Source organism: Rhyacophila brunnea, unplaced genomic scaffold (genome assembly GCF_057557595.1).
Source record: "Rhyacophila brunnea isolate RB1 unplaced genomic scaffold, BYU_Rbru_1.0 scaffold_15, whole genome shotgun sequence".
NCBI classification, from domain to species: Eukaryota; Metazoa; Arthropoda; class Insecta; order Trichoptera; family Rhyacophilidae; genus Rhyacophila; species Rhyacophila brunnea.
This window is the reverse complement of record NW_028232806.1, coordinates 2,562,640-2,587,189: the sequence shown is the minus strand read 5'-3', so window position 1 is coordinate 2,587,189 and position 24,550 is coordinate 2,562,640. Positions and strand designations below refer to the sequence as shown.

Sequence of the window (24,550 nt, the reverse complement as noted above, 5' to 3'; positions counted from 1 at the left end):
TAAGATGTTTGCTCGTATTAGCATGGACAAAAAGGAAATGAATTAGCTATGGTCTGATGTAATATTTATCTTGAACTTTTTGCCTCTGTTCGTAATTTATGTTTTTACGATTGAATGAATAAATAGGGTGGGGTTTTCGTAAAATACAAACAAAGAAAAACAGCATTCAAGTTACAATATAAAAAATATATATATTTACAAACAAAATAACAATATTGCGTAATGTGTCAAAACAACATTTTAAATAAAACAAACAAAAACACAGGAAATCGAAAAAAAATTTAAGTACAGTACTTTTTGACAGTTTTTGATCAGTCAAACTAGAATTGAGTATTTTATTAAATTGAATATTTCAAATATAGATATATAAATAATAATATTATGTAAACAAAATAAAAATTATAATATAAAATTAATAATATTGTCTATTATTTTACTTATTGACTAAATAATGAAAAATATGTTTTTTTTTTTTTTTAAATATAAAAGTATCTAAAAATTTGTAATTCCATCCAAATTCTCACCCTAAATTTCAATATCTCAGATATATGAAAATAATAAATAAATAAAAAAAAACCTTCTACAAATTTGACCAATTGTGAAAAAAAGATGAAATTTCAGATAATTTAAAATTAAATTAATACTAAATATTTTTATTTGTAAGTATAAATATGTTGTAAAACTAGTGGATCCTTGCATCAAACAGTTTTTTCATGGTTTCAATAGTGTCAGGGACACATGTGAGCCATTGCAGGCTCCATTATTACGAACCATCTTATCGCCAAATCAAGCTTTACAATGAAACCTACGATGGCTCCTAAAGCTCTTTAGTATAGTCTATCAGCTAATCAAATTTGGTTTCTAATGTAATTTGAGGTATTTTTTTTTTGTCTAAAATTTTAATAACTATCTACCTACCTATCTATGTAATTTCCTAATTGAACGGTAATTCTATATAACGTCGTCTCGGTGGTGGATAAATCAACGCTGCATCAGCAAAATTCGGAAATATGGGAGTTTGAAGACTGTAAGTGATGCTAAACACATACCTCTGGCAAATTTAGTGAAAAGTGTTTTAATTCTCCCAATGGTCAATTTTTTGAATCTCCGCGAATAAGCTAAGCTCTCTTCACCACCAAATAATATGACAATAATAATTAGTATTATCAAGAACGTAATATTTTCGAAAACGCATTGATGTTATAAAAATCATCAATATCTATGTACACTTTTTATTATAACCATAATGACTCTGTTCCATTGCCACTTATATCTTCTCTACGGTATGCTGCGATGATGGGCTAGTCCAGGCCTGGGCAAAGTGTGGCCCGCCAAGTATTTCTGTGGGGCCCGTGAGCTTATAAAAAAATGTAAAAGTTTCATTCTTCTCTATTAGAATATTATATATATCTCTATTAGGCTATTAGAATATCATTGAAATTGTTGAAATTCCTTTTTCATGATAATAAAATAATGTACATATGTCTAAAAATAGTATTTTACTTGCGGCCCGGCCCACCATTCATTTTATATTTCTAATGTGGCCCTTCATCCAAAAAGTTTTCCCAGGCCCCGTCTAGTCTGACCGCCATTTTATTTTGCTGTGAATGCTTTCAAGTATTGCCTGGTACACCCACGATGGCCGCGCGACTTTAGCGTAGGCCTATAACGTCGTGGGTCCCAGGTTCGAATCCTGGGTCTGCCAATTGCACATATTGTTTTCAATTTCTGTATGAGCCAGAGTATGGACCTAATAGGTTGAGCAAGTGGCTGACATCCATTTCTCGTAAAAACAAGATCTTTTAATACAAACCTCTACTCTGTGGAGGCCCATATGATCTTATTAGTATCGGACATGGTCGAGAGAGATTACCCTAAGTCGTCTGATTTGAGTGGCAATAGATCAAGGGGGTTTAGGCTTTAATTCTTCAGTCATCCTACCCATAAAAACATGTACGAGGAAATGATTGACTATCGATTGAAAACAAATAAAACACACAAAATATTACACTACCATAACGCGGTCGATACCCGCAATTCATCCAGTAACTAGGTAATAATCCCCAGTCTTAATTATTGGATTGAGCTAATTTTTAACCTAAATTAATAGAATTACTGTATAGGCTTAAGAATTATGACGGTCATGTTAAAATTATGTTTATTTGTTTTTTTTTTTTAAGAATATATTTATAGGAAACCAAATACAAAATGTCCTTAGTATGTAGTTGAGATGCCTTTATATCAAATCATTAAAAATATAATAATATATAAATGTTATGTCAAAATATTTCATTTATGACAAACATACAATTAATCAAGAAGGTAGTATTAATCGATATTACATAAAATTAGCTGATATAAGTAATATATAATTAAAATTTATGTAACGCAAAATACCGTAACTACTAAAATAAAAAATTATATTTTGGATGTTGCATAATTCGTAGAGAATACTATGCATGATCGCTGTAAGCGCAGATGTAATATAAACACATACTCTTTGATGAATTAAAATGTTGCAATCACAGAGCTAGAAACTTGGAGACTGCATTTGCGTACATAATAAAATTAAAACAAGTTACTATTGCCCCTTCCCATCGTTCCGTCTCTCAATCTTTATCACTGGCCGTGACTCAACAAGGCTGATTTTATAACACATGTCTCGCTTCAACGAGCATAAGAAATGCAGCCACCCGACAGTCAATAGCTCCTTGGTTGCAATATAATTGATTCAAAAAATTTGTTGACAAAAATTTCTAAAAACAGATTTCTGTTTTGTCAAACGATTTCAAACTACATACCGTCACCGTTTTAGCAAAACCATCTATGTGTCACTTTTATCAAAAATGACTTTTAAATACCAAGTCATTCCTTATTTTTTTCTCTATAGGCCAGTAAAATGATCTATGTGTTGGGTAAACTCGCTCCGAAGTTATTTCAAAAAATAAAAAACAGCTATGTGTAAGGTTCAAAAACCACGGTTCACAAAAACAACTATGTGTATATTATAGTAACATATAGATGGTATTTTGATATCGAGAGTGTAATGTTTTTTTACAGTTTGGCTACACATAGTTTGTTTCTATGTTATATGCTATGCATTATGGTCTTGCACGACGGTTTGAAAGATGCTTTCTCAAAAAGAGAGACAGGAAATATTCAATAATTTCTGGAAGATGCCTACATGGTCAATAGGGTATAGGCGAGAATTAATTTAAAAGTTGGATAAACAACTACAAACGTCTCGATGACAGTGGCCAATTGAAAGCAACAATGACAGGTAATAAGAATCTGACTGAAGATAAATAATTGGTAGTGCAACCAAAAATCAAAACGGAGAGATTTGTGGAAATTTGGATTTTACATTATGGTTGGATCTAATTCCAAAGTTCCCAGCCATTATTGCAGAGAAAATACCTCCAGAGTGTATGTGGAATCGTGTTTCCGATCCAAAATACAAATGCATGATGAATATAAAAAATGGTCTCTGGAAAATGGTCATAAAGCAGCAGAATATTTACCACCAAAAAATCAGTATCCACCAACCACGTAAAGATCAGTGTGCCATCACTGCCATCTGCTGTAGTTATAAAATGAAGAATGTTTCAGAAATGGAATACAATAGCCACATTATTAAAAAAAAAAAAAAAAGATGCTAGAAGACCAAAAATGAAGTACCAGAACGTGGACGGTTAGTAATCACAATGGATCCCCAAAGTGTGCTGCTATGTCCAAAACACAGGCACAAATGTATTATAAACAAAAGCTGCAACTACACAATTTCACCATATACATTCTTCATAATGTATCTTCTAATGAATTTGTCTCATCTCATCGAAAGCAGGACAATACAATGAAATAATTCTAATATCGGATGGGTGTGGATATCAAAACCGAAATAAATTATTCGCTACTGCTCTAAGTTATATCTTTAGAGAGAAAAAACATCGAGATTCAACAGCTTTTTCTGGAAAAAGGCCACACCATGATAGAGGCCGATAGTGCACATGCCACCTAAGAAAAGTATTTTAAGCCTCCAATATATTCACCATCTGATTATATAGCACGTATGCGGCTAGCAAGACCAACACAATCTTATAAAATTAATGTCATTGATTTTTAATTATTAAGAATTATGGATAAGATTAAATCTGGATTAAGTTCAATCAGACCAGGAAAACGAATCGGAGATCCTGTTGTATATGATATTAAAATGTTACAGTATCTACCAGATGGAACAATCTTTTACAAACTCAACTTTATCAGTGCGACCGTTTGACTGCCTTTGTAATATATAATATAATGAATCATTGCCAATATCGCAGTCGAAATACATACATCTTCAGGAATTAAAAAGTGTAATAGAGAAAGATCACCACTATTTCTACGATAACCTAACATTTAAACCTGCTAATAGAAAGTAAACGAACTTATAAATATAATATCATCTCACTATTGCATTAATAATTAATAAATTGATATTGCAATTTATCACTAACCCACTATGTATATTTCAACTATTATTTATGTAACAGTTTTTCATGAATTTATTATTATTCACATTTTGATGAATAAATTAAACTATGTGTATTTACAAAACGGTCAAAACAACTTATGTGACATCACAAACTGTATTTTTATTATTTTTGTATTAAAAATAAAAGATTTTTGTAAACAAAATAATAATGTTAGACCATTTTCTGATTATAATAAAGCATTCTTCATAATTTTAATGTTTAAATGTAACATTATTTTTTTATTCAGTTTTATCCTTCTCCTGCACAATTTGAGAAAGTGCACATAGATGGTTTTGCTAAAACGGTGACGATACATAAAAAAAAAACTAACAAAAGTCGATATAGCAGTATCCTGATCTATACGCGATCAATGCGAAAAATATTATTTAAAGATTAAGAGTTTAAAAATTCATTGAAAAAATATATATTTTAAATTCAATTAGAAATATATAATTTAGATTTGTAATATTTGTTCGTAATGGGAGTCTCATGGAATATATTTTGATCATCATAAATCAGGGTAACGCTATACGTTTTGAGCAAAAAAAAAATACACAAGCGATACAAATAAAAATACAAGCATGCCAAATGCACTAGGTATAATAAGATAGCGTTAAAATCACTATCGCTGTCGGAATGTAAAAAATAGAAATCGTCACCTTACAAGTAGGGAATTATTATATTATTTCATTGTGATTATTAATGAGGATACTCGGTCCACTGCTATGCGGAATGTACTTCCATCTGCTAGGTTACGTTGAATTACAGTAGAATTTCGATATAATGGACTGGGTGTCCGAAGCCGAAAGTCCATTATATAAAAATAGGTTTTTCGAATGTGTTTAGGATTACGGCGATGCGATTGATTGTAATTTACAATTTAAACTTATTGAATGGAGCAATAAAAATCCATAGTGGCCAGCGTTGTAAACGTCAGTGCTACGTTCAGCCTACGAGCCGCACGGCATAATGACTCGAATTCGGGTATGAGAGGTATAACATGATTATCATGCACAGAACATTGTTTAGAAGCGGTGACGCTTCGATTTAAACATGTATAACATGGATGTTTTCAACAATTTTCACACTAGTCCAGACATTTCGTCCATTGTATCGAAGTTTTACTGTACATTAAAAATGTCACAATCAAAGATGGTGAAGAAAGCCTTCTTCTATCAAGATAGAGACAAAACGTGTGAAACTGAAGCAAAAAAGGGACCGTGGTCTACTAATTTTCATACAAGCTGTGAACAGTTAGAGGATTAATCGGCTAAAAACAATCACAAAATTATCTGTCAATAAAATAGGTTAGAAGATTGTCAAATAGGTATCTCAAAAACGTTGGCAGTATAAATTCTTGTTTTCGCAGGTAATTGTGATATTTGCATTCTCTAATCATGGCTGTATTTCTTGGCAGAAAAGGAGACATTTTATTGAACTGCCAACAAATCAGGCCTCAGAATTTTGCAGACACTGTCTTGTAAGGTGACGATAGGAGTTATTTAATTTAGATCAAAAGATGCACACAGATGTTGGAAAAATAGCAGTGATGAAAGAACGGTTTAGAAAAGGAAACACGTTGACAGGGATGTAAATATATTGGGCATGTGTCAAAACTGATTGAATAAAATACATAAAAATATTTTGGTGTAAAAATTGATTTATATGCATAATTTGATTCGTAATGTCAGATACAAATCTAGCATAGTAAAAAATCTATTATATAATATTATTGGTCGGTGAAATGAACACAAATAAATGTTGTATGTAGAAGTGTCGATAGCTACATAAGATATCAGGGCGGTGACATGTTGACTAATGATGGATTATGAAACTCCTTGTGGGGATTACTAATACAAAAATAAAAGACACCGATCTAAAATTAAATTTGAATATAACCATAGAATATAATATGACCATAGAATGGGTCATAATTTTCTAGAACATTTTGAATAAAAAATTTAAAAACATAAATAAAGATATTTTGTCATGTGACACAATATCTCAAACTCGAGTCAATGTAAGTAATATTTGAAATACTTATATAAAGACTCACTGCACACCTATCATAAAAAAAGACACATTTTGGTCAAACTCCAATCACGGCAGGATTGAAGTTAACAATGATACTCTTTTCAAGACGGAGGCGGTGGAGGTGGCGGGGCTTGCGGCGGAGGCAAGGGAGGGTGCCCCTGAAGATGGGGAGGGGGCGGAGGTCTGTTCATATTCATCCCGATAACGTTAACAGGATTGTGATAGAAGTATTGCCTGACAGGGGGAGGTGGACGGGCGTACATCATGACAGGCATACCAGGTGGGGGATACATGGAGGGTGGCAGACCGAGCGGTCTGAACATTCTCACCTTGGCGCCGGGAGGAGGAGGCCCCTGGTGGCGATGCTCGGCGTGGTGATGGTGGCGGGGCACCTTGGGAGGCGGGCCGGCCTCGGTAGGCCCCATAGAGCGCTTGCGAGCTCCGTCTTCCAGGTGCGACTTGGAGATTTTGAGAACGACAGGCGGGGGAGGTTGCGGGGGGCGGACGGGAGTCGGGCGCGACTGGCGCTGGAGGGAGGCCTGCGGTTCGGTGCGCAGACGCTCCCTAGGGATGGTGATCTTGATCTGGCGGTCAGAGTTGTCAGGCTGGGGTTCGACGGGCGGGGGTAGGGTTGGGGGCGGTCGCGGTTCGCCGGATTCCCGCCGTCGGTCCTTGTCTTTCTTGTGTTTTTTGCGTTCGTCCCGTCGGTCTCGGTCCTTGTGCTTGTGTTTCTCCTTTTTCTTTTTCTTTTCAGCTTTACGTGGCAGGGATTCTTTCAGCAGATTGGAGACGGCCGTCGGGTCCGTTTCCGCATCCTTGGGGAGAACGGGCGGGGGCGTCGGCGATACAGCGGCAAGCGGGGCAGCTTCAAGAAGAAGGGGCCCGATACTGACAGGTTCTGCGTGTGCAACAGGGACCACCGCGGGAGGGTCAGGCCGCCTCTGGATCACGGGAGTGGGAGGAGACGAGAACGGGGAGATGGGAGTAGGGAGTGCCATCTCCCTGGAGGGGGCGGTCATAGAAGGGGGGAGAATAGGAGTGGGCCGCCTGGCAACATTGTTAACGGTGGGTCTCTCGTTCCGCGGCTGGGACTCAGGGGAGAAGAGCGAGGGCTGCTTCACCTGAACGGGCGGGGGTTGCGAAGGCGGTGCCGACGGGTGCGGTCTAGTCGGCGGGCGGAGATTATTGACCGGCGGAACTACGCCATTAGGATTGGAAACAGGTGCAGGAGCGGCACTGCTGCGATGTGGGGGTCGGGACGCAGGAGGATTGGTGGAGGCGGGCGGGGCCTGAGGATGGAGATGAGGGTGCGAAGAAGACGAAGACGGGTGAGGGGGGTGGTGCCTGCTGTTAACAACGGCAGAGGAGTGGGGCGGTTGTCCTTCTTTAGCGCGGGGGTTGGGCGCGCCCCCGGGCCACCTATGCTGCTGCTGGGAGGACATGGCAGGCGGAGGGACACCAGGTGCGGAAGTGGACGTCCGAGAGGCTGCCGGGTTCTGAGAGGAGAGCGCGGCAGGGGCAGCTGGGTTGGGTCGGGAAGGGGGAGCAGCGGCATTGGGTCTCCGCCTGTCTTGCTGCTGCTGTTGCAATAGTCTTTCTCGATATTCCCCGTAACCCATTTTGTTAGGAGCGGGGGCGGAGGCGACGGCGACCGGGGGAACAATGGCCGTGGATGGCCCGAACAAAGATTGTTGTCTTTTATCCAAATCTGTTAAATAGAAAAGTTGTCATGAAGTTATATTGAAATATAAGAATAAAATAGTCAGAAACAAAATATATAAAAATTAGAAGCGTAATTGGCAAAAGCCAATATTCTGGTGACAAGTAGAAGACAAATTACTTACCAACTTTCTCATATTCTTCCTGAGGAATCTTCTTAGGGTCTTTATCCTGCAAACAAAGAAGAGAAACTTAATCTTGGAAAAGAGCTTATGATAAACATTACAAAGTACAGTATAACCTCGATAATTCGAAATCCAAGGGACCCTGAAAATTTGATTTCGAATTAGCGAAAATCGCTATAAATCGAATTTTCCGAAGAAAAAATTTTTTTTTTCGTTAATTTGTATGGAGACGTTGCAGTATTGAAAAATAGTGTTACGTGGTATTTACCAGTGAAAAAAGTGATTCAATGGTGAACTAGTTCGAAATATGTGTTTTTTACACTTTGTAAATAAGCACTAATTACTGAGTAATCAGACATCCAGTTAGATAGGTACCTACCAAGAATACAAATTCTTAAATAAGAATGTTGTTCCTTTCGAAAATCTAATCTAGATTCATACAAATTCACAGTAAAAACGGGTACCTATGTAGGTGTGTATTGTATTTAAAATAAAATTCTTTACTATTCTATAAACAATAATAAAAATGTCAAGTGAATTCATTAAGTCAATTAGAGAACTAGTCCTGTCAAACAAAGGGTCACTGTGTATTCATTATTGCCAGTTTAATCTAAAGATTCAGTTGTTATCAACTTAAATTTTAAAAGATAAGAAACTCATTGTTTATTAAATACGTAATTCTGTCAGTTATAAAAAAATGACACAAGTTAGTTACTTAATGATTACGAAATTTCGTAAATAAATGTTTTTTTTTTACTGAAAACCATTTAGTGGCTATGTGCTAAGATTAAGTTGTAAAACAACATTTTTTTCACATTAATAAAATAATGGATTCTGAATTTACATGAATGACAAGTAAATGTACCTTGATTGACATCCCCTGCAATAATAATATTGATGCTTGGATAAGTCATTTGTGTCTTAGGATAGTACATTAGGAGTTTTTGGGTTTTTCCACAACTTAAACTTTGGGTTTTGCCTCCCATCAGTAAATTTGCAGGTGTTTGCCTACTTAATTGCAGTCATTAAATTTATTACTTTCCAAGAAAATAAGTATTTTACTATTATTTATTTCGATTTATATGGATAAAAATGGCCTTTGGGGCCAAATTCCATTTCGAATTACGAAATAACGAAAATTTCGATTTATAACGAACTTTTTGTATGAAAAATGATTCTTGGGGGTTAAAATTGACGAAAAATTCGAAAAACAGCGAAATTCGAATTTTCGTTTTTCGAATTATCGAGGTTCTACTGTACCTACTTTTGGCACCAAAATAAAATATACGTTTTAATCCGACATAAATTAATAAATACTTACAAATGGTGAATTAGGAATGGAGCCCGAGTGAGAACCCGACTGCTGTGGGGAACCGGTACCTGTTCAATACAAAAACAATATTAATATAATGCTAAATTATGAAATCAGTTAATTCATTGTACATAACAATAAATAATAATTTTTTACTGGTTCTGCTATTTGTATTATAAGATAAGTGATCGTTCATATAAATAACGATAGTTGTGACGGTGTGATAGTTTAGTAATGACTCAAATTACGCATTCATTTTCACTTCTGTGATAATATACAGTGTATATGATGGCCGCGCGGCTTAAGCGTCGGCCTATAATGTCGTGGGTCACAGGTTTGAATCCTCGGTCTGGCAAGTAGACATATTGTTTTTCAATTTGTGTACGAGTCAGAGTATGGACCTAATAGGTTGAGCAAGTGGCTGACATCCATTTCTCATATAAACAATATCTGTTAATACAAACTTCCACTCTGTGGAGGCCCATATCGTCTTTTAAGAAACAACACAGCGTAAGTCCCCATTTGGCGGTTTTGAGTTTTGAATAACATTCGGTAGGTAAAAAAATCCTACACCGTGTTCCTTCTATGGAAAAATTCTTTTTGAACGAAAAAATGATTTTTTTTAACTAAACACAAAAAAAATAAGTTAAAAGGTAAATTTGATTATTTCTTTTTCTTTAAAAACGAGTATCAATGAGATTAAAACTAAAGACCAAATCTACCTATAACTAAAATAAGATATTTAAAAATTTTCAATTTTTAAATGAAATCATCAACTATTTATTAGATCAATTTTCAATTTTTTGAGACGTTTTTTGTTTCCCCTGAAAATTTTAATTAATTGACTTCCGCGGTGTTGTTTCTTAAGCGACGATATGATCCATTAGGATCGGACATGGTCGAAAGAAAAAGATAATATAAAAGCTTCATCTGCAGTGGCTTTAAAAATTTCAGATTCATGACGCCCTAAAAAGAATATTAATCAGCAGGACAGGTGAGATCTTAGAATCAAACCAACAAGACACTCCTACCATTATTTTCCAATCCATGTTGAACATTGAGTGATTTGGTTTGGCTGCCGCCGAACCCCATATCGATTTTTCAGTGTCACAAGAGACCTCGATTAGAATCTCTTCCTCTGCTGACATAATCGGTGCGCTGAATGGGTCTTGAATCCATGTGAACTTTACCATATTATCTTCTTGAAAGCATTTTAGAACATAAAGTTTTTTGAAAAACCTAGTTTCCAACAGCAGACTTTTTATAAAATTTATTTCATCGCAATTTTCAAACACTACATTCGGTGAAGGGCTAAAGATACTTTGATGTGAACGCTTCTCTGTGAAATATACAATGATTTTTCTTATTGTCCAAACGAAACAGCTACTAAAACATAAAAATCTATTTGTGATGATGTGACAGTAAGCTCGTACATCAAAACTCGTCTTGTCTGCAATGTGTCAAATCGTTATTCACAAAACACTTTGCCAAATGGTGCACATTCGTGGAATGCGACATGTGTGCTTTGCTAGCAACCAATCGCATGTGTCTCGGACTGTGAGTCGAAGACGCCAGAACACATACACAAACGTACGAATTGGTCATTCCTATACCGGCTCACCGGTCGCTACATCCCAATATAACATATTTCGAGAGGTTACGCACGACTGTTCAACTAGCTGCTCAACTAGCAAACTCGGCACGAATGCAGTTCATCGAGTTTGTACATGTGATTTAATTGAGATTCACAACACACCTGTAACCTAATGTACTGCCGCAAACAGCATCGACAAAAAAATGTTTGTTTGAACGACAGCTGCGTGCATATCACTGAAGGGGTAGTTCAATCCAGACACACAGTGTACAAACTATTACTAATGGTATTACATTTGAAGCGGCTGCCGTGCCGGACTGCATCACACATCACTACATATTTACATATATATATATTTAAAAACTAAGAAATATATGCAGTATTGGAAAAACAGTATGAAGAGTGAATACAAAAATTATTAAGTATATACATAAGTACACCGAATAAACTAGGTAGACTATATTGAAGTAATTTATAAAACAATGTCCACCTATACTCATCCGCACGTAGGTCGAATCAATTAACATCCGAAGCGATTTGGCTGACCAGAGTTATTGCCCTCACTATTGGCATCACCAATGCCAGGTTAGTTCTCCACCTTGGGAGAACAGACAACTGATATCTTCTAGCGTTTATTTAAACTACAGTATGTAAGCATACATAAGATAAAGTCAGTTGGATAGTCAAGGAGTCTCAAAAATCTCTTTAGAACTCGCTCCACCATAAGGTCATATTTCAACTGATGATCGGGGCCCAAACAATCGATCCACTCTCAAGTAAAGAATTATAAAGGATTATGCAGCAAATTTCAGAGTAATCAAACAGTGGGCTCCGCAAGACTTTGGTGTATATGGGCATCTCAATAAGCAACAGTACAATATCTTTGACGTATCAACTCTTTGGATTAAATCGCATCTGTGTGAGGGTGGGAATGCAATTTTGTATGCGCCTTAGTGGTCAGTTGTGGGAACGATTGTAAGATAGATTACCTTGTGCACTAGATATGGACATGATTTTCTTCTTAAGTCTAGAGGGGCATCTGTCAAAGATGTGTAGGAATTCGGCAGTGAGGTGTTCCAGGAGTTCGGCCGTGACGGACCGGTCCACATAATAGAACCAGTGCTTGCCCTCGTTTGATTGAGGAATCTGTAAATAGAAAAATTCATTATTATCATTAGTAGGTTTCCACGGATCTGCGTTAATTATTGACTTCCTCTCATATTTCAAGTTCTGTTATTATAATAAATGTTTCATATCACTCATTTTAAGGCTATACTTCAACTGAGGCATGGTCTAAAAAGATCGTGAACCGACGCGCAGATTGTGCAAACGACGCATGCCGAAAAAACATAATTTGTCATAAAAATTCAACATGCATCCATTTAATGTTATGTTTATTGTTATATTAGTAATAATAATAATACATTCATTGACAGGTTTTCTTTTTCGAGTACATGCGTAATAGTCGTCTTTACATGATATAAGAATATATTCCTCCGACGCCATCACAAAAGAAATTGACGTGCTCACATCTCGACTACCGGTCTCCGACTGGCAACGGGTGTGAAATTTCATCCCACTCCATTGTTGAAAATTATTTGCCGTTTCGCTGATGTATGCTCTTATCTAAGAGTTTCGACCATAAAACATGACAGCTCTTGGAGACAATTTTGCAACATTTTTTGAGTGATTGAATTGGTAGTGTAGATATAAGTTAAAACGTAAGGGGTTCAATGTTTATACTATGTTCACTGAGATGTCGCGTTTATTCAAACACTCGAATGAAATAAATATATAATCTTATCACCAATGACATTATCAGTAGAGTGACTGTAGATATGCAGTTGGCCTTATCACACTTCACCATGAGATGTTGTATTGGAAATCGATGGCCGTTTAGTCATCATCATCATCAGCCTGAATCTATCCACTGCTGGATGAAGGCCTCTTCAAGTTGCTTCCACTTCTCTCGGTCCTGTGCATTGCGTTGCCACGTACTTCCGCAGAACTTTATCATTTCATCGATCCAGCGGCCTCTAGGTCTACCTTGTGGACGTTTTGTACTTCTTGGATACCACTGGATGACTAGATTTGTCCAACGATTGTCTCTTCTTCGAGCTATGTGTCAAGCCCATCTCCTTTTAAGGCTTTTAATAAACTCTATTACATCGCAAACCCTTGTCTGCTTCCTTATCCACTCATTCCTCTTTTTGTCCTTTCGCGTTATGCCCAGCATGCACCTCTCCATACCACGTTGTGCTACTCTAAGTTTCTGGATCTCTCGTTTACTTAGGGTCCATGTTTCACACGCATATGTCATCACGGGAAGCACACACTGGTTGAACACTTTGCGCTTTAGTCACAGTGAAAGGTCACTTTTGAAGACATTATTCAGGCGGCCAAAAGCACTCCAGCCTAGCTTTACTCTGCGAACAATTTCATCAAATATACATCCATCTATAGATACTTGTTGTCCCAGATAGATGTAGCTTTTCACCTGTTCGAGCTGAGTGCCATTGATGAGGATCTCTTTTTGGCCTGCAAAGCAGTTGAACATGACTTTCGTCTTTGTTACATTTATTTTCAAACCTACTTTGTTGCTTACTTCAGCGAGTTCCTGCATTCTGCTTTGGAGGTCTTCTGAGTCTTGCGAGAAAATTACTATGTCATCGGCAAAGCGCAGATGACTCAGGTATTCTCCATTTATGGGGATCCCTTTGTCATTCCATTCAAGTTGCCTGAATAAGTCTTCAAGGGTAGCTGTAAATAGTTTAGGTGAGATTGTATCACCTTGTCGGACTCCTTTGCTGATAGGAAATCTGCGCGATGGTTTATGGAGATTTACAGATGCTGTTGCGCTACTGTATATATTATTGAAAATATTTATATAGCGTAGGTAAAAAAATATGTAGGTAAGTAAATTAGAAATACGATCATATCGTCGGTCCCTATTAAAAAAGTCGGATCTGAAATTTTGTCATTTTCGGATTATTACGTAAAAGTTATTTAAACACTTTAAACATTTATACCACAATCACAGTTTTTTTTGTTTGTTTGAAAAATTTCGAAATATTCAAGTTAAAAATGACGGAAGAATGATAAAAATCTACCGAGAGTGTCCGAATAACAATGTCGGTTCTTACCAACCGACATTGTTGTCTGGGCGTGGGTGAGCAAGATGCGTCGGATCTGACAGTTGCTGCTATGTTCACCGGACAGACGGATGTTTTTATAAACGTTTAGAAAAGTTTCTATAACCCGTTATCACCGGCCTTCTGCGCGCTCTTAAGCGGAGATAGCAGGCCGTGATAATGTCAAGGCCAAAGCGGGGATGGGAGACAGAAACGCACGGTGTATGGTGTCGAGGCTGGTATATTTTATCGTATTTGATACAGGGTATTGTCGTTGGCGGTCGGTTGGTAATTGGCGCTTGGCGGGCTGCAAACGTGGTGTCGCGGCTGGGCTGCTGATTGATGCTTGGCATCCGAGGCGAGAGTCAGTGCTTGCGGCGTGGCGATGCAGTCTTTTTGGCGGGAAATGCTGGCTGGGCTGCAGACGCTTTTGGCTCCGCGTCCGAGGCGAGAGAAGAGATCCTGGCTGGCCGACGTCTGATACGAGAGAAAACTTTTCGCGCGTGTCCCACTGTCAGATTGCCGGCATTAACGCTCTCTCTGTTTTACCGACGAATTGACTAGTGGCGGTGCGAGCGACCGTTTTTGACAGGCCGCGTCTGTGTTTTGGCGGGAGCGCTGACGAATTTGAATTTATGATTCTTTGAGGCGGGCTTCGCACGGCCGAGGGCTGCGAGAACCGCGAAGAGTGGACGTAGGCTGAGGGGTATGGGAATGTTGATGGTTCGGTCCGTCCTTTGAGGTGGTCTCCTGTGGGAGACTTCCATCTGGTATCACCGTATTTTTATTCATTATGGCAAGCAATAGGTCACAAAGGATATTTGATGAAACATCTTTGATTGCTCGTACTGAAAAATAGCATTTTGCAGATCCGACTTTTTTAATAGGGACCGACGATATCATATATATTTATATAAATTCTGGTAGGTACTCGGAAGTATCAAGCAGTGTCGAAGGGCGGAGGTAGGCTGTCAGTCATTCGTATTTGTTTTTATTGAACCAAGACTACAATTTACAGATGGTGTTGGTTAGTTTTTTAAAATTTCATTAGCGGCTTAAGCGTCGGCCTATAACATCAAGGGTCCCAGGTTCGAATCCTGGGTCTGGCAAATACACATATTGTTTTTCAATTTATGTTTAAGTCAGAGTATGGACCCAATGACCCAATAGATTGGGCAAGTGGCCAACATCCATTTCTCGTAAAAACAAATCTGTTAATACAAACCTCCACACCCATTCCTCTTATTAGATCTGACACGGTCAAAAAAAAAAACTAGAGTATTACTTGTAAAACTTAGAATATATCGTTATATAGTCATTTGGGTAGCAATTAATTATAAAGCAGTTTTAAAGCTCTTAGTATGAACCAATTTTTCTGATCAGTTAAAACTGACTGGTCAGCAAGACCGAATTGAAGAGACGTAGAGATAAGCACTGAATGAAATTTGGGATGGAATGGAAAAAGCTTAGCATTATATCCAAGTTATATGAAAGAATAGAAATTGATAAATATAACACTCACAGCCCAATTACTCCATTTGGAAGCAAGGTGAATGCAGAAGCAGGCCACTACAGTTGGCTTGTACTGCAGACACATGGTGGTGAGGTGGAGGCTGTTGGACGCCATGAAATAAGACGTCTGCGCCAGGTCCTTGGAAGCTGCAAATATACAAAAAAAAAAAATTTTAGACATTCAGTTGAGTTGTAGTCATACAGTAAAACCTCGTTAGTAAGAACACTGATAATTCGAAATTCGCCGTAATTCGAAATTTTCATGAAAAAATAGTCTCTTGAGCATTATTTTCATATAAAACCATACCTTTAATTCGAATTTCGTAATTCGCAATGATTTCAGAGTTCTGGCATTTGAAAATTGTGACAGACTTTTCTTAAAACATCAAAAATTACTTATTTTATAAAGGTAATAAAAATAATCCTGCCATTTTATGACTGAATTCGGTAGGTTCTTTCGGTTTTTTCGATTTTCGGTCCCATGAAATTTGTATTAACGAGGTTTTACTGTATCAATGAGCAATTTATTTTTTACAAAGAGTTTGGATTATACCGATAGGGATTCACATGATTTTTGGTGGTGATTGTAGAATTTTTAGTGTAGTGAATGAACAGGCGTTTCGACGTTTTGTTTTACCATGTGCATCATGTACTGTTATTTTCAATTGTATCACCACCGTAGAAGAAAACACATTAAAACTAGTCAGTTCATTTTACATGTCGATTATCATACAGTGATACTACATATCTTACATTTATAAAGGGACTGGCAAAAAAAGGTAAATAAAGGAAAGACGTGAATATTGACAATTTAAATAAAAAAAAGAACTTTTTATATACCACATTTTTAATTCTGTTGAATCATATAAACTTGACAATTCTATGTATTAATAAATACTTTTTTTTGTACATGATAGAAATACTGAATAAATATAGAATACTGAAAATGTCATTTTGACATTTCATATTGATTTCCATAGTAACGCACGTATATATAATTTAGTTGCTAGGACCCCCTTAGCAACCAATAATAGTGTTTTACTTTTTACGGATTTATTCCGAAATAACTTTCCATACAAAACAGAATTAACTGAAAATGATTTCAATTCTGCTTAAAGATGACTAAAAGTATTAAAAGAATGCTTTGTCATCGTGTTCTGATATATTCTAAGTTCTAATTGTCTGGCTAGTTATTAGTTGTCGGGAAGTTAGTTAAAAATCGATTGCAAGATTTGGATAAACAAAAAAAAATTTGCACTGGACAAACAAGAATACGAGCTAATAAAAACGTGGTAAAAAGAAGTACAAAACAACAGAAAAAATGTGTACAATCGCGTTGTAGAACCATGGTCTTGGGACATTGCAGACATGTTTATAAATATAAATGGACACATTCCTCCAGAATTGATTTCAATGCCATGCATTGAATTTATACAAATTGAATTTTCAATATTAATGAAATTTTGGATATTTCAGACATAAATTGCTAGAAATAAAACGAAAGACCGGGAATTAGATGTACTAAAGTGAAACGGGACTGCAGAAACTACAAGAAAATAGCAGTAAAATGTGAATTCAGGGCATGTAAAATCAGGGTTCCACTGTATAATCAAGCCTTCCTTAGTAACCAAGTAACCATTTTTCTCACTTCATATTTTTAGGCTCCCATCTCTATAGAAGATTTTTGTTTCATTTGGTATATTGCCTATTATAAAACATGGTAGTTGATCGAACCGCACTGTCAAGGCTCTGAGAGGGGCCCAATAACCAATGACTTGTTAAAGACAATTTTACAGAGATATGATGTTCGAGAGTGAAAATCGGGCAATGTATAACTGACTATCATTCGCTATTCCTGCCGCACCATATAAGAGAATTTGTACTAGCCGTCTGCTTTCTCGGAACTGGCATGGTCCGTCTAAACAGGTAGTTAGGTAAAAGTTACAAATTATTTCGTAAAGCTAATCTTAACATAAAACCTAATATTATTACTAAATTGAAGCCAACTCCTATTATAAGACTGTCAGAAGCTAGTTCCAGCCAAAACCTATAAGGCGGGGGGGGGGGTCAATGTAGTCACATTTACTGCCGTATTCATATACATTTGAACTGCGTTCAACGTAGTAAGCCGTTTATCGGCCGATTAAGGAAACTATAAAAAATGCATACGTCACGAGATGCGCACAGAAATGCGCACCAAACTTAAAATGGCGGCGATCTGCGCGAGCTGTCAGTGTCACTTTAATACACAATGACTTCATCACAACAAACGTTTAGTAGGAGGCTTGAAACCTTCGTAGGTTTTATAAATTATTGCGAAAATGTGTGTGAAACAGAAAGGAGGAGACGCTTGCGACTGCAAAAAAGATACATCAGAGATATGGACAACCCATACTCAAGGTATAGTGCGGTGGAATTTCGAAACAAGTTTCGATTTTCGAAAGATGTCGTTCGAAACGCGATATTCCCGATGGTGAGAAGTGACCTGCAAAAAGTTACACAGAAAGGCTTACCCATTGCACCAGAAGTGCAACTTCTTCTTACCCTCAGATATTACACTACTGGAAGCATATCGGCACAGCTAACTAACAATTCCTTTTCATCTTGCGTGTAGTTAACTGGCCGTCGTCGTTGTGCCACAATAGGATTCATGATGATGCTAATAAATGAAAATGATGCTAAGCTTGTAAAAATGATCGAGATCGTGGTTCAATGGAGGTGTTTGTAAATATAATATTGACAATGATCCGTGAAGGTGTATTGCCATATTATGGAAATATTTACTGGGTATACTTTGATCATTTCGTGCATTATGAAGTAAAAAATAAATATGATTTTGTAACAAATAAATTATTTAAAGTTCATGATAATTATTTATTTATATTTATTAAATTTATATGGTACTGAGATCCCCGGGGTTCCAGCGGCTAGCTCAGGTGTCCATCGAACCCCGGATTCACAAAAGAAAAGTACGATATATTTGAGGGTGGAATTAAATAAAACCACATCTGTCTCGTGTAACTTGGTAATCCTTATCTTTTACACTTTCTTTACATGTTTAGGTTTTGCAATTAGTTACGCAGGTCCGTATATGTCGGAAAGGGGACGCTTACTTCTTTTTTTTTTCTTTTTAAATTTCGCGTACCGACGCCGTCCAGCAAAAAGGACTCTCGTGATTGGCCAAATTTTATCGCGTGATCTTTGATTCGGCGAATCACGAGCCTGACCCTGGCGCCGGCGCGCGAGGATTTCACGCACAATGCGCGGCAAAATTTATTATATTTAAATACTTATATTTAGTCTTAAAATTATCGCTTTCATCCATCATCATTTATACCTTTTAAATTAAATTAAATTTATCTTAATTACACCTCCGCCCAATATGCGATTTTCACACACCGGACGAAGGCCTTTACTTATAAATAAAAAATATTTACGTGGTTGAGCAAGGAATCAGATTAGATGTTTTATGAAGCCGTTTCCAGAGGTCAGGGTTACGTTTCGACTTGAGCTACTAAATGATTATTTTACACCGGGAGAAGCCCGCCTGTAACAGGGGTGTATCAATTCGCCCCATCTGGATTAAAGTCGAAAGGTACGCCCTGATCTCATCGGCCACCCATCCAATTTCTTGTTCATCCGTTAAGTACATGGCATGATAACAGTTTATAAAAAAATTCAACTACAATCTAACTATTTTAACAAAAAAAAAAAAAAACAACTAACTTTACGTATTGTTTCTATATTTATTTTAATTACTATTGTCATTATCCACACTCTTATTACTATTATCAGTATGTGATTGAACACTATTACCGTTCACTTTTTTATTTAACACTAAATTTTCGTAATCATATTTCACACTTTTATCCAGTAAACATTTATTTAAAACATCTAATTTATCAGCTACAACATTATTATTATTCACTAAGGCGTCACTAAAACTATTGGCAATAGCGATCTTCTTTGGTAGTACGTTTTCGCACGCCATAATGTAAGTTGACCCGGTACTGCCAATTTCATTATAATTAAATTTCTTATCAAGACTTTCCTTATAACTAACATTTTTATTATTACTTATTTTACGTTTCTTATTATTTATCTTATTTATTACAGCTAGAATATTTATTCCCCCTCGATTGGATGAAGACATTCGTTTATTTAGTTTCTCGCGAGCATCGTCTGACGCTTGCGGCGACGCGAGTTTGCTAGCTGATCCTGACCTAGGCAATCTGCGGTAGGTCATGGTTTCGCTGAACGTTTTCGTGCTCACTACTTTATTTTTAGAACTCCCGTGCGAGTTTTGTATCGATTTATTCCCGATAATATTATTCGTTGCGTTTGAAACGTTTATACACCTAATATCGTCTTGAGCCGACGTAGTTTTTGCAAATACATCTTTATATGTATCAGATTCGATTCGCATACAATTAAAAGGGCCAGTGGCGGCATATTTAAGATTAAATTTATTATCAATATTTTCAGTGTTTTTCAAAGTCAAATTATTTATTCGTAATTTACCGATGTTGTTTTTGTCAACATTTACAGATTCGAATGTTGAGTTTACTATATTTGCCTGAAGGGAATCAATAAGCGGCTTTACTTGAGCAGTTTGGTTATATTTATCAACGAAATTACCAGATGCGGTTAATTCTTTACTCACTGTTGTCGCTTCACCGATGTCCCACGCAGGGTCTGCTCCGATAAACTCGTCATAAGAAATTGGCGCGTCACGCATTCTTTGTTCATCCGTCATCTTTCTTACCTTTTTTATCCTAGTACAGTTTGTATCTTCGACGAGCAACACCAGCTGATTTTCATTCTCTCTTTGCGAAATATCGTTAAGGCCAGGATTCAAATTAATTGCTCCGCTATCGTACGGCGTACTATTAAATCCTATGCCATCAACTTTATTTTTAGAGCGAAATACTCTCGTTTTATGGTTAACCGGAAAGTTTACTTCGGAAAATTGTCCTGAATGAAAATCGGTGTTGCTTGACGACACATTTTTACAATTATTATCTAACTTAACACTAGCAACAATAGGCTTTATAAGAAAGTCACTATCTATAAACTTATCACTAGATTTAACGGGCACTTTAAGAGGGTCCCGATTAAAGCACTTGTCACTATTTTCTTCATTTTTTCGTATGCCATTGTAGGTGGCATCCGCAGGATCACGAGGTCTCCTCGAGAGCCCAAGTCGACTTCTCGGTTCTGCGGCGCCCCATCAATGTCCCTGCTCCGTTTCCAGTGGACTCCATTCTTGGTTGCGTCTCCATGCAGGGTAGTTCGGGCATGTATGGTTCTGGTGGTAACCGAACTCGCAGTACTGACACTTGCGAACGCCGTTTGCGTCATAAAGTGGCGTACGGTTTCTGCCATGGAAAGCACCTCTGCGTTGTTGGCCTCCTCGAGCCAGAAAGGCTCCGTTTGGGGTTCTGGCCTGATTATTATTTGTCGATTCCCGCGGTTGCGGAGGCGGTTCAGGGCGTGTCTCAGCCTTAAATATTTGTTGACGTGGTTTCGGGCGTGCGCTCGACTGTTCTAAATTTTGATTACAGTCGCATAGGCAGCCGCATTCTTTTCGTCCCGATCGTTGCGTGGCTATCGCTACGGGAGGTCTAATCGTAGTTGGTATAAGGCGTTGAGCCACCACCAGTAGTTCGTCCAGGTTGGACCAGCCTGCTTGGCCCACTCGCAGTTGATCCCTTTCACTTAGCAGGTCGAAAAATAACTCGCCAAGTTCTTTCCCGGGGATATATGGTAGCAATATGGTCGCCAGATCCTTCTTATTCAACAGAAACCCGAAGACATCTTCATCCGGTCGTTGTACCAAGTTTTGTAGTTCCGTCCGTTGTTGGCGACGTTTGAGGGACGATTCGAATTGCTGGCGCAGCAGGTGAATAAATGACTGCCAGCAGGTATTCGAAGATATCGTCTTCCCCCATATTTTTGCCTCATCTCTTAAGGTGACGCATCAGTGAAACGCCAAATAATGTTCAACTGTACGCGCGACGAAAATTTGTACTTGCTTCGCATTCTTTGAGAGAACGTGGAGTCGGACGCACGTCACTTTGCTGCGTGATGGCGATGGGCCAATTAATTCTAAAATCGTGTAAAGATGACTAAAAACTTTACCCATTTACTTTAAAAAGCAAACATGTCAATGAATATATTATTATTGATACTAATAGAATAATAAACAGAACATAAAATGGACGTATGTTGGATTTATATGAGAAATAATATTTCGTTTGACAGGCGTCATTTTCACCCGCGACCCGCAATCCGCACATCGCCCAGCAACGATCTTTTTAGACCGTGCCTCAACTAATGCATGGCCTTAATCTATTTAGTGCGAGTCCTGTCCAACTTTCGGGCGGGCTCTTAGCTGCGGCGAAGTACGCCTCACACCCTTTGATAAAATCTGACACCTGATATAGTGGGTGTCCCGTGTAGAAGACTTCAAGCTCCGGCTTCAAGCCCCAAGGTTGATACAATTGTGGTATGACCGGCACTGCTTCTGACGTAGGCTTCAGGGCTGTTGATGACGCTACAGTCGGCAAATTCACGTCCTCGTGCGGCCTCATTTCGAACACCAGAGGAGGGCTCTCCCGGTTTGATGTTGGAGACAGCACTTCTTCTTCGATGAGGGTCACGTCGGAATCCGCTTTTTCGTTAGCCTCTTGGTTGTTCCGGCTCCTGGATCTCGTTAACATTTAATACACAGTATGTGATCTCAAACTTTTATTTAGCGTTCGCGGGTTCGGAAGAATTAATGCGATTCTTCACGCCTCATGTTGCTTGGGCGCCATTGAGATCCCCGGGGTTCCAGCGGCTAGCTCAGGTGTCCATCGAACCCCGGATTCACAAAAGAAAAGTACGATATATTTGAGGGTGGAATTAAATAAAACCACGTCTGTCTCGTGTAACTTGGTAATCCTTATCTTTTACACTTTCTTTACATGTTTAGGTTTTGCAATTAGTTACGCAGGTCCGTATATGTCGGAAAGGGGACGCTTACTTCTTTTTTTTTTCTTTTTAAATTTCGCGTACCGACGCCGTCCAGCAAAAAGGACTCTCGTGATTGGCCAAATTTTATCGCGTGATCTTTGATTCGGCGAATCACGAGCCTGACCCTGGCGCCGGCGCGCGAGGATTTCACGCACAATGCGCGGAAAAATTTATTATATTTAAATACTTATATTTATTCTTAAAATTATCGCTTTCATCCATCATCATTTATACCTTTTAAATTAAATTAAATTTATCTTAATTACACCTCCGCCCAATATGCGATTTTCACACACCGGACGAAGGCCTTTACTTATAAATAAAAAATACTTACGTGGTTGAGCAAGGAATCAGATTAGATGTTTTATGAAGCCGTTTCTAGAGGTCAGGGTTACGTTTCGACTTGAGCTACTAAATGATTATTTTACACCGGGAGAAGCCCGCCTGTAACAGGGGTGTATCAGTACCGTTTGCACATTTTTACACCGATTCACAATTTCAAAATTTTAAATTAATTTTCGGGAAATTTAAATTTAAAATTAGGTAACATTATCCATGGCATGACGCGTATTACGTCGGCGACGTGACGTCACTATCCGTCAGATACATTTAGGTTTATGCATGCAAATTTGCAGTAAATAGCTTGAACGCAGTTTGCTGTTATATGCATACGCCTGTTAGTGGATGTCAGCACATTGAAAATACAATATGGGTTCCGTAATCACTTTTGTCCTGTCCATAGTTCAATAAAAGATTATGCCAGTAAACTATTTACTTTACGTTAACATGTAAACCTCAATGCCAGGGCTTACCTTTAACGAGGTGACATGTGCGTACAACGTGGGTGTGCGGGTGATCAATGACCACGTCGAAACCCAGCGTCTGCAGAAGCACGTTCTCGTTAAAAACCATGTCCTGAGTCTGAAACAAATACAAAATCGGTCAGTCGGTAGGTAGTATGTGAACAAAAAGTTTGATTATAACAAAAGTCTTTAGTATTAAAACAATTGGATGGCAGTTCTGCAGCTATATTCAAACCTGTCGCAATGATCTAAATCCCCCCCAATGAATCTCAGCTCATGTTCAAACCAGCAATGTATGTCGCGAGTATTATCTGCGACCTCTGTAGGGCACGATATCTTTAAATTCATATACCTATTTTACCTCAAATACACTATCATCACGTTATGTACTGTCACAGTAAACTGCCGTCACGGGAAAAAACGTGTGTAATGTCATTTTTCTTGGTATTTCTCATCCCATAGCGCATTTTGAATGTTTAAATGAACATTGTCGGTTAGCAAAATCTGAGAATCGCCAGAGCAACAATGAGGTCACCTCACACATACCGCGCTACATCGGTAACCGTATGACTCAATGAACGTTTTTCAATGTTCTGCATGCCCATTCACATCAAAACACACGCCTTTGCTTTTATTTCATTTCTCCATGGATTTTCTATTAAATTATTATCTTTGTCTGGTGTTTATGTCTATTATCTATGGTCTGCTGGTTGGGTTCTATTCAAAATATAATGTTATATTATTAACGATTTTCCTTAATTTGAAGACAAATTTGAAAAACAGATA

The 24,550-nt window shown here is 37.7% G+C and overlaps 1 protein-coding gene across 4 annotated transcripts in view; it reads right to left on the bottom strand.

Moving 5' to 3' along the window:
* The window catches only part of CycT (Cyclin T), a 33,151-nt gene that overhangs the window by 3,540 nt on the left and 5,061 nt on the right, over positions 1 to 24,550 (bottom strand). For 2 of the 4 annotated variants that reach the window (XM_085942673.1, XM_085942674.1), the window contains 6 exons: positions 23,774 to 23,882; positions 15,955 to 16,091; positions 12,291 to 12,447; positions 9,717 to 9,775; positions 8,396 to 8,441; positions 6,881 to 8,259 (listed from right to left, as the gene is read on the bottom strand). In XM_085942673.1, the coding sequence (XP_085798799.1) occupies positions 6,881 to 8,259; positions 8,396 to 8,441; positions 9,717 to 9,775; positions 12,291 to 12,447; positions 15,955 to 16,091; positions 23,774 to 23,882 (1,887 nt within the window). Of the gene's footprint in view, positions 1 to 6,315; positions 8,260 to 8,395; positions 8,442 to 9,716; positions 9,776 to 12,290; positions 12,448 to 15,954; positions 16,092 to 23,773; positions 23,883 to 24,550 lie in introns of those variants that run through there. The other 2 variants (XM_085942672.1, XM_085942671.1) reach the window with 2 other exon arrangements.